This window comes from Myotis daubentonii, chromosome 2 (genome assembly GCF_963259705.1).
Source record: "Myotis daubentonii chromosome 2, mMyoDau2.1, whole genome shotgun sequence".
NCBI classification, from domain to species: Eukaryota; Metazoa; Chordata; class Mammalia; order Chiroptera; family Vespertilionidae; genus Myotis; species Myotis daubentonii.
In genome coordinates, this window is record NC_081841.1 from 138,683,865 (window position 1) to 138,695,167 (window position 11,303).

The window sequence follows — 11,303 nt, forward strand, 5'->3', positions numbered from 1 at the left end:
GCATAAGTCAGGTTGCATTTCACATGTGTGTGAGGGGCAAAAAGAGAGGTGGTGGGCGGGGAGAATACCACTCGAGGTTTAACTGGGCAGCATTTTTCAAGGCCTGTTTTCTAGCAGGAAAAAAACTTAGAAATACAGTGAGGCCAACACAGTCACTGGACCCAGATGAGCTAATCTCACTTTGGTTCCAGGGCTCTGTCAAGGGAATATTCACTGATTTTCTCACTGAAAAGAACTTTCCTTCAGTTCACTCCTTTTTATTTTTAATTTACAGCATTTTTTTAAATTGACAGCATCACAGATGTCCCAGGCCTCCCATGTGCTCTCCCTGCTGTTCTTCCAAAGCTTCCATTGCCTGCTGACAGTGGGTTCAGTTGCAGGCAGGGAGGGGCAAGGTATTAAGAAGTAAAGACATCCATTCCTGAGAAACCAGTTGGATGCTGTGCTTTGTGGAGGCAGGAGGTGGAAGGGGCACCCCAATTTGCAATGGTAATTTCCTCTCCCTTTCCATCCTGGCAGGCTTCAGAGAACGTTGCCCGCTGGCCGGTCTTTCATTGCCATGGATACCAAGGACATCCCTCAGATTTTACAGCAGATCTTCACCTCTACCATGTTGTCCAGTGTTTAAGAAGTGCCCTTTGTCACCCTAAGGCCTGGGATTTGCAATAAGATGGGACTAAAGAGTACTCTGAAGAAAAGCAGGCACAGTAAAGAGAACCCATGCAATGACTGGATAATTCTGACATCCCTGGCTCTTCCTACACATGCCCAGTAACCAGAATTCAGAAATGTATCCAGAGGGAGGCTTGTGCATAGAAATCTACAACCATTGACAGGTTTACAAATAATTAGAGGAAGCAAGTTGAGCTGCATTTTATAAAAGGTGAGGGTGAAAGGAAGGCGGTTTGACAACCATGGTGCTTAGTCCATTTCCAAAAACCTGAGGGATGGAGAATACCTAGCTTTGCCTTAACACATCATCATGTCACTTAAGATAACAAAAGTGACCTCATCGCGAAGCCCCGATGCCACATTCTGACACTGAGATACAAGTCTGTACAAACCCACCCAACTGGTTCCTGCCCAAAAATTATTTTATTGATTTTTTACAGAGAGGAAGGGAGAGGGATAGAAAGTTAGAAACATCGATGAAAGAGAAGCATCAATCAGCTGCCTCCTGCACACCCCCGACTGGGGATGTGCCCGCAACCAAGGTACATGCCCTTGACCGGAATCGAACCTGGGACCCTTCAGTCCGCAGGCCGGCGCTCCATCCAGTGAGCCAAACCAGCTAGGGCCCAAAAATTATTTTTATTTTCTCCCCACTTTGTGTTGCCCAACAATGATGTGATAGTATTAAACCCACTGAAAAGTTCTTCTAACAGCAGCATTTTATAAAAGGTTGGATTTTCTCAGTAATTCCATTTTCTTGGCCAAAACCAAAAGGAATCAAAAGATCCTTGGATTGCTTCCTTTCCCACGTGACTTTTAAAAGGTTCTTGAAGTAATAAAGAGCAAATGCCCTACTCTCTGGGGGGCCGGGAGTGGAAGGATAAGGATGTCTGGCATCGAGTTCCTTTTCTTCTTGTTCTTCTACTGCTTCTCAGAAGTTTCACACTACTCCCGCTTGGTTTCCAAAATGCAGTGCTCAAAATAACAAATGCTTATGTTTTTACTTAAAGTAAAAGCACGGCAGTATGTTTGAACTGAATGATAACTGGAAATTTCTTTAGCTGTTAAAAAAAATAGCCTGTTCAAGCCTCATTCTTTTTCTTTCAAAGTATACCTTACTCCCACCCTGCCTTGGGCTGACCTTTATTTATCAATAGGCTCAATGTCAGTTAGTTTAAAAGCAGATGCTTCAGCAGAACTCAGTATCTCCAACCATATAATAAAAAGTTCCTCTTCGCCACTGATGGTGAAGTCAAACACTGGGCACCAGTGTGTGTGCCTTCTTTCAAGTGGGAAAACTAGCCTTGCTAATAATGTCGCTGAATTCACCCACATATAGTAGTGACATTGTACAGATTCGTTTCATTGTCATTAACTAGAGGAAATGTGAAAAGATAACACCCATTTGTTCCACCACCCCATCTCCCTATCAGCTGTCAAAGAAATAAAGCAATCGGATTTCCAATACACTCTTGCCAATGAGTTTGCAAGGCATGTCTTGTTTTCCTAACCAGAGCCTGCCCTGTGTGTTGAATCATCCAATGATGCAAACAGTTGCAATGCAGTAAGTACCTTTAAAAATGTGGTTACAGCCCAGCCAGTGTTGCTTAATGGTTGAGCATCAGCCCATGCACCAAGAGGTCACTGAATTCCCAGTCAGGGCACATGCCAGGGCTGTGAGCTCAATCTCCAACAGGGGGCGTGCAGGAGGCAGCCAGTAGATGTTGATGTTTCCTTCTCATGGATGTTTCACTCTCTCTTCCCTTCCTCTCACTAAAATGTCAATTAAAAAAAAAAAAAACACATAAAAATATAACCACATTAACAACAATAAGAGTAAGAACAACAGCAGCTAGCATTTACTTTCTGGGCACCAGGTATGTTAAGTGATTGCATATGTTATTTCAGTCAGTCCTCACAGCAATGCATGCAAAGTAAGTACTTTTTACCTCATTTTATAGATAAGAAAACTGAGGCTCAGGAACTTGAGTCACTTCCCCAAGATTCACAGTAGTAGACTATTGACTATTCATTGCACTAATAAAATCCTCAAAGAAGGAAACTGAGGCTTAGAGAAGTTCAAGGACATAGACCATGCTCACTGTCAGGCGGGGCCGAGCCAGAGGGTGCTGGTCGCTCTCATGCTTCTTTATTCTCGCAAACCTAGACGTCAACTCTTGCGCCTTTTCTTCTTTCTCCCAGTGCACTTCTTCTTCTGGCCAAGTGACCACATTTCACAGAGCTCCCTCCTCTCCTTGGTACTCAGAAACTGCCTGCACATATCCAGGCACTTTCGGGGGGGGGGGGGGGGCGGGGAGGGGCAGAAAGAGGGCATGGGACACTGCTGGCAGCACTTCCAGCCACTCCTTCCTGGGCACCTCGGCAAAGGGAGGATGTTCCCACCCAAGGGGCAGCCTAGCCCCCAGGGGCGCCCCTCTGCCAGAGGGTCACAGCCCCTGAAAGGCTTTAGAAATCCAACCAAGAGCACCCGATAGAACAGCCTTGTAACAAATCTTCTACATGTGCAAGAGTAAGCACAGCTTTTTTTTTTAACGTGGAAAGAATGTTGGCAAGTAATTTAATTTACCTTTCCCCACTGGCCAGACATCCTTTGCAATTATTATTTTAAAACAAAGAAAAAACAACAACAGCAAAAACAATAATTCCGCGCTTTTCTGATTTCTAAAAGGGAAGGATGATGGAAGAGGGGAGTGGAGAATGAGAAGGTGAAGGCTTTTATTTTCACTTCTTGCAATACCTAAGAAGTGTGTGCCTTTATTATTAAATGCACTTAATTATGGGCCACTCCAGGCTGTTCCCAGGCCCTTCTTAGGGCCAGGACGTTACAATAAATGCATTGTGTGCCTCAGGGGGTTCCACTGAAAGGCGGCTAGCCCAGCCCTCTCTGTAGTGAGCCCCTGTAATGCTGAGAAGGTTCATTGTTACCCGTGAGCAGCCAGGAGGAATGAATGCGATGAATAGCGCGGTACATGGTGTGTGCTGCCCCGAACCCTTTGTGTGCCCGGCAAAATGACCTCGTTGCACGGGGCAGCCCAGGCACCGCCACAGAAGTGCATCAGAGCGGGAGTACTTGAGCCCGTCACAGGTTTGGAATGAATCATTTAATTCTTTACACTTACACCCTTTCCTGTGAACTGTCAGAGGAGGAGAAATCCATCAATTCCAGCAAGAGACTCTCTAACCAACTTCTGGGGCTTGGGAAGCCATTTGGAAGTGGGGCTCTGTACAGCATTGTCTGTGTTCCTGAAAGGCCAGCCCCAGAGGCTGCAGCCACTCCACCCGCCCCTGTGCCTGTCAGATCAGCTGGAATTCACTTTCTCAGAGCACAGAGCACAGGGTACGGACTAGGCACAGTGATGGCGAACCTTTTGAGCTCGGCGTGTCACCAGTTTGAAAAACCCTAACTTAACTCTGGTGCCGTGTCACATATAGAAATTTGCAACCATAGTAAAACAAAGACTTATAGTTTTGATATTTATTTTATATATTTAAATGCCATTTAACAAAGAAAAATCAACCAATAAAATGAGTTCACGTGTCACCTCTGACACGTGTGTCATAGGTTCGCCATCACTGGACTAGGGCAACAAGAGCAATAGTCACTTACTCATTGCGTCCCCTTCTAATTTGTTTCTAACAATCGCATTATAAGAGATATTCCACAAATTCTAAGCTGATTTCTCCTGACTGGACAAATTTTCCTGGAATTGCATCTCAGGAATAGTTAAATGTCTGCTTGTGCTTAGTATATTGTCCATAGCTTTTTCATCTTTTTAACAGTTGCTCCAACCCATAACTTACTGTTTATAAAATACTTCAATGAAGCATCTCACTTACTACCAGTTCCTGGCAGGGCTGCAGCAGAAAGCTCTTGCCTGCTGCCTCCCTTCCCCTTTCCTCTGAGACTGGCTGTGGCCGCATCCTGCAAGCGCTGGAATGGAGAGGCTCCTGGTGTGCCACCTGCAGAGGGAGGTTACACATCTGCGTGGAATTGGTCAGAGAAAGGAAGTTCTGGATGCTGCTCGGCCATTAACTACCTGTGCAAACTTGGGCTAATCATTGTGGGTCTCAACTGCTTCATCTCTGCATTTTAAATTTGGACAAAATGATCTGTAACCAAAGTTCCATGTTCCTGTCTCGCACAGTGAAGTGACTGTCCCTCGATGTCTTACAAGAACCACATCACGTCAGTGTATTTTGCCTCCTGAACCCCACACACGTTAGCCCTCTCGCACAGAGGACTTTGGCACCTGTATCAGTTGCCCTAAGAAAAGATGTTCTTGACGGAACGCGCACTCTAAAAGTTATGCAATTGTCATTAGAATTGGAAAAGGGCTTTCCCTCATCAGCTGGACAGATATTTCTACGGAAATTTCTGACCATTGTCTCTTACTTTGCACTTTGCTGCCTTAAAATAAAACTCCCTCTCTGCTGATCTGCACAGTGGGATCCAAAAGGATGCGGAATTGGAAAAGTACTGTGTGCCTAGAGCTGGCCTTTGTGCCAAGACTGAACAATGTGCAATTGTGTGTGTGGTTTTTTTAATTGTTAAATCCTGTAAACAGGATTTGCCGGGCTAACCTCTCAAGCTGAGACTGATAGGACACTTTTTGAGACTGAGTGCTGTCTGGAGCTCCCACCTCCCACCAGAGCCGGTGTCTGTTCTTACAGCCACACATGTTGGCTTTGGAATGCCAGGGTTACATAATTTTAAATGAGTGGTGCTGTGGCATTCGGCCACTCAGAGCAAAGTATCGCACTCCTTTAAGGTGGTTGGGATCCAGAGGTGTCAAGAACGACATGTTCTACTGAAAGGAATCTCATCAAGAGACATAACTCCAAGGAGCCGCGTGGGGTCCCCCCTCGGCAGGCACAGAGCTTCCCTGGGTCTCCCCTCTTCCCACAGGCTTCTGTGAAAGGGTTTGGGAGCCGCCAGCTCTTTCTCTAAAGGAACAATCAGTGTTTGGCAATAAACTGTGACCCCAAAGATAGTATGTGACCCCCAGGGGAGTTTCTGAATATAAGGATTTACTCAAGTTATGGCAACTCTGAAACATTAGTAGTGGTAGCTAGAGCTTGACCTGGGATGGAAGGGAGCGATGTCTGTCTGTCCATAGCTTTTTCATCTTATTAAGAGATAAAATGTGTCACAAGCAAGCATGTCACTAATGTAGCCGGCATGTGGCAGGGAGCTAATGAGCTTGTCCAGAGGCCTCTGTTTAATTGGTCTCATGACGCCATACTTGAAGCCTTATTAACTGAAACAAAGAAAAAAGGTATATTTAATCAGACCAGACACTAAAGTTGGAATTTCAAATGCAATGTATGCATATTAATAAATCCTGATGCTGCTGTAATGAGACTGGCCACCTCTTCGTTCCAGTGCTAACTGGGCATCTTCCTGGGCCTCCAGGAGTAGAGTGAGCCTCAGCACAGCTCGTTGGTCCATTTCCTTTTACAGGCGCTTTTCTGGCCCATATGAATTCAGCCCTGAATACGCTGGCCCAGAAAGGAGTGCTTGCAGGCCCAGTGGAAACCAAACTGCAATGCTGGGGCAGCAGCCCGTTGGCCGGTCTTGGCCGTGCCTCCTGGGAGTTGTTCCCACAGAGCCTGGGGCTGGTGAGAAATCTGAGGGTCTGTGCAGCAAGCCAGGACCCCCAGATTCCAGGGTGCTATGCACAGAAAATAAAAAGGGCAGGTGATGGCCCTGCTGGCATGGCTCAGTGGTTGAGCATCAATCTAAGAACTAGGAGGTCACAGTATAATTCCTGATCAGAGCACATGCCCAGGTTGGGGCTTGATCCCCAGTGTGGGACCTGCAGGAGGCAGCTGTTCAATGATTCTCTTTCATCATTGATGTTTCTCTCTCTCTCTCTCTCCCTCTCCCTTCCTTTCTGAAACTAATAAAAACATCTTTAGGGGAAAGAAAGGGCAGGTAACCAAGGGTATCTAGGAAGGCCATCCAGAAAGGCCAGAGTCTAGTTAATGGGCACGTGGGCTGGGAAATACCACTATTTATTTTGTGGTTGATAAAGAAGGGTGTCTTTGTTATAAAGGTGTCCTTTAGGTCCCCAAATGCTTTTGAACGACTATTTTCCAGGCTAATGGAATATGCATGTTCATACATTGCAGGCTTAAGTACAAAGACCTGATATTTAATATGAGTGCCTGAACTAAATCTCTTTCATTCTATGACCTTCGTGGAAACTGGGAGAAACAGGAATGCTCCATGCAGAGGGGAAGATTGCAGCAGCTCCACAAAATGCCTGAAAGCAGACATTCAGTCACTTGGCTGGAACACAGGTCCGCACAGCTGGCCTGGCTCCTCGCCCCTAACATCTGAAGTCTGTCTTTGGAGTGATGTGTCTCAGTGAGAGGGGCTTCTCTTTTAAAATACAAATGGCCCTGAGAGGCTATCCATCATGTGCATCTTGATTTGAATTCCTTCATTCACGGGCTTTCCTCCGAGCCCCAGCTGAGATGAAGGCCTCAGACCGAGACTGTGATGAGGTGAGGAGGTAGAAGCTGGGGAGGGGAGGGAGGGATGCATTTGCAGCCTGGAGCATCACCCGGGCAGAGGGACACAGTGTGAGGGCACAGCCCTGGGCACGAAGGGGGTGACATGCTTGCCTTGGGGGATGGATTTGTTCTCTCCTCCCAGGAGCACTCACTGAGGGCTTGTCAGGGGTGGCTGGGAGTAGCTTTGTTTTCTTCCGTCTTGCTCTTGTAGAGACAATAGATTTCCACCTGTATTGTGCCCTCCCTTTTCCAGAAGCTCTGCCTGACATCTGGTCATGCCAGGAGGTGCTTTCCTGGTGGTGATCAAAAGCCTTTACCCCAGGGCAGGCCTCTCCTTGGACACCTCCCACAGCCCCTGGCCATGTCTCTGGGGAGTGAACAGTCAGATATTTTTATTCCTAGTTTTGTTTGCCAAGGAAGGACTCCGGCCCTGTACTGTGGGCCTTTTGAAAGAGAATTTATACCACTGAGAGGCCACAACCTTATTGGAAGCCACTGCCCTCGCCGGCAGCAGCAGGGCTGGCCTGCGCCCCATGGGACACACGGCCGGTCACGGCAGCCCTGTGGGAAGAGCTTTGGGATGCCCGAGCCCCATCCTGTAAGGACTGAAATGGGACTGTGTGAGCCTCTCGGCCCAGCGCGCTGCTCTGTGGAGTGGGTGTGAGTGCACTTCAGCGGAGCCACCTCCACAGGGAAGTTTTCCGAAGTGTCTGTATTTCAGCCTCAGGAAAAGGCTGTTGTGTAACAATTTCCAAAAACCCTTAAGTAGTATTATCTTAGCACCAACAATAGACCCAGGGCCTGTGAAAAATACAGGTGCTTCTTAAAGAAAATAGCTCCTCTTTTTTCCTTAATCCTGTTCTCTATTTTCCTCTTCTAAGAAAAACCGGGTTTTTATTGAGAAATAATTGACATATAAGACTATATTAGTTTCAGATGTGCAGCATAATGATTGATTACTTGTGTACAGTGCACAGTGGTCACTACAGTCAGTCTGGTTACCGTCCACACCACAAGCACAAGGAGAGCCAGGCTTGTGTTTCTTGACCCTGGCTCTGCCCCCGCCTCCCTCGCTGTCATGGCGCCACCCCCAAGAGCTTGTAAGTAAAGACCATGACATCAGTTTCCCTCTTAAAACCACGTCAGCTCCTCCCAGGACGATCTAATTTTCCTGTCATTTAGACATCCTTGCATCAGACCGTCCCACCCAGCTCTGCGAAGAGGCCATGCGGCCGGAACCCTGAGAGCATTCCATGTCAAACAAGCCCAGGGCTGAGCCCAGAAGGCAGCGGGGAGCTGGCATCTGTCCTGGGAAACTCGCCCTCCTTTTTGTAGTCAGCTCACCCCGCCATCCACGCACTGGAGGGCCCCAAACGCAACTGTGCCTGGAGCAGGCTGGCCCTGGGCTGGGGCAAGTGCCCTGGTCTTCCTTAGAGCTTTCCCAGCTCTAAGATGAGAGTAACAGCCCTAGTCTCAGAGTTCATGGGAAGAGCAAAATGAAATCACGAAAGCCCCTCATCAACGGAAAGTGAAGGAGTGGTCCTTCAGGAAGGCAGGGTCTGTTTGAACAGTTTTGTTTGGGGGCCAAGACATCCTTTGACCCAACATCTCAGGTGGATGCAGAGCCCGGGCCGCCTTCCCTCGTGAATGACGTGGGGACCAAATCAAAGACAGTAAAAGGCAGAGGGGCAAGGGGTACGGGGCAGACGATGAGAGGCCGCTTGGCTCCAGAAGTTCCTGTCCCTCCAGGACGGGTCAGAGCCCGCACCCTCTGCCTTGCTTGCAGGCGCGGTGTAATCATCAATTTGTTTGTTGCTTGGGTCCTGCCATCACCCGCCTGGGTGAGGGAGGTGCATGGCCCTTCCTCGGAGGGGCTCTGAGTAGTTGCCCGTAGCCACAGGTTTCGCTTCGGAAGGCTGTGCGCGTGGGGACTTGATAAAAGTGAAGGCTGTGACAGCTCATCCGGGAGGCCTCCCTGGTGGGTCCCCTTCTCAAACCCTAACTCTGCTACAGAGTCAGATATGCCCCAAACAACTGGTCCCTGCAGTCAGTCCCTTCTGGGGGTGACTGAGGAGTCTTAGAAGGCTGAGCCTGGGGTTCCATGTTCTGGCATATGCAGGGAGAATAATAAAACTCATTGTTATTCAAAAGAATAATAGCTAACTCATATCTAGTACTTCCCATGTGCCAGACACTTCCTGAGCACTTAGGTAAATAAACTCAAGTCCTTCCACAACTCCATGAGACAGGTACCTTTGTTATTCCCGTTTTATTTGGAAAGCTACCATAAAAGGTAAAAGAAAAACCAACTTCCTGGTTGAGGGGGAGAGAAGCTCCTGTGGAAGCTTGAAAAATCTAAGAACCTGGCCATGGTTCCGACTTTCCAATGCCTAATTGCAATTCCCTTTGGGGTTCACATGCACCCCCTTCCTGGAGATCCATAAAATGCCCTGGCATCCTCCTAACACCCCCTCTTTATTGACGCCAGCTTGGGAAGTGTGGCAGAGGGGTTCCTGTTCACTGAATGACCCCCACCTGTCTCTGTCCCTGGCAATTGGGTTGGGGCCATATAGCTAGTTCTGGCCACATGTTCTAGGCAGTGAGCAGACGTGATGTGTGTTCAAAACCGGCTGAAGCATTTAAGAGCCAGTGTGGACAGGACACATCACTGCGATGTGGTGAAATAACTCCCAGCAGGATTTGACACCATCCTCCCTGGTCACGGGCGCAATAAGAATAGTCATGAGTGCTTCACACGCTGTCTCATAATCGTTCCCGTGTCTGCCCGCCATATCGCCATATCGTAGAGAAAAGCAGAGGTCAAGTCCTGTTTGCCCTTGGCCTCGCCCTGGAAAATTGGTTAATAAACTGTTGCTGAGTGGATAGCCCTGGGATACGCAGGAATGTGGTCTGGAGGTGCAATTATGCTGACTGTCAAGGATGGGCAAGATTTGCAGGAGCCAAGAGGAGCAGTGGGGAGTCCCAGGGGAAGAGTAGTTAGCAAAAACCCGAACTGGGAATGTTCCAAAAAGTAGCTGAGGTGGCAGTCCTGGCCAGCTTGTTCTCCCAGCCCAGGCTGCCACTGTCCAGCCAAGAATTTCAAAGGCCGCCCAGCCCTGAGAAGCAGCCTTCTCTCAGAGCCCCCAGGGTGGCCTTCCGGGCTCTCCAGCTGCTAACTCCAGCCCTGACTGGCAGGGGGAGGAGGGAGGCTGTGGGCAGTCCCAGCCCTCCGGAGCCCGGAGTAATGACCTCGTAACAGAGTAAGCCTCATTACATGAGCCACTTCATGATGTGGCTGTTTTGTTTTGCTTTGCATTTTTTTCTCCTTAAAAATGAGCTGAGAACCTTCTTTTACCCATGATTACAAGTTGGGTTGGTGATGAAAGGTCTGTGCCAGGCAGAAGGAGCCCTCGGGAGGAGCTTTCACATTTGCAAGCCTTTTGTTGAAAAAAAGGCGGGGGGGGGGGGGGGCGGGAGTGGGGGGACAAGCAGGGGCGGGGTCTGACTCATCTGGATCTTTGTGAGGCTGCCTGGGATCCCTGGCTGATCAGCATGGCTGCCAAACATTTCAACCCTATGCACAACCCAGTAGAGTCTCCAGACTCATAAAGCGCTAGGTAACTTAGAAAAAATCAGTTGCCCCTTGTTTCCAAACCCCGGTAACACTGTGCTTCAGCAAGTCACTTTGCAGAAAGCCTGGCACAACATGGGTTAGTCAAATGGGATGGATGGATGGATGGATGGATGGATGGATGGATGGATGGATGGATGAAGAGATGAATGAGCAGGTAGGAGACTTGGTGAGTAGATGAGTGGATAGGTAGGTTGAAGAGGGAAAAGTCTACCTATTTAAAATATCTCGGTTGGATCATTGTTCCATGGACCGAAAGGTCACAGGTTTGATTCCTGGGCAGCATACATGCCTCGGTTGCGGATTTGATCCCTGTCAAAATTCATACGGGAGGCAGCCAGTGGATATTTCTCTCTCACAGCATCAATGTTTCTCTCTCTCTCTCTCTCAAAAAAAAAGAAAAAAAATTAGCGAAACATATCCTCAGGTGAGGATTTAAAATAAATATAAATAAATAAAT

The 11,303-nt window shown here is 48.1% G+C and overlaps 1 protein-coding gene across 1 annotated transcript in view; it reads left to right on the forward strand.

Annotated features, from left to right (window-relative positions):
- VWA8 (von Willebrand factor A domain containing 8) overlaps positions 1–4,473 on the forward strand; it is a 411,100-nt gene extending 406,627 nt beyond the window's left edge. The window contains exon 45 of the mRNA XM_059684720.1: positions 520–4,473. Within this exon, the coding sequence (XP_059540703.1) occupies positions 520–628 (109 nt within the window). The 3' untranslated portion in view covers positions 629–4,473. The remainder of the gene's footprint in view (positions 1–519) is intronic.
- Positions 4,474–11,303: the final 6,830 nt, after the last annotated feature.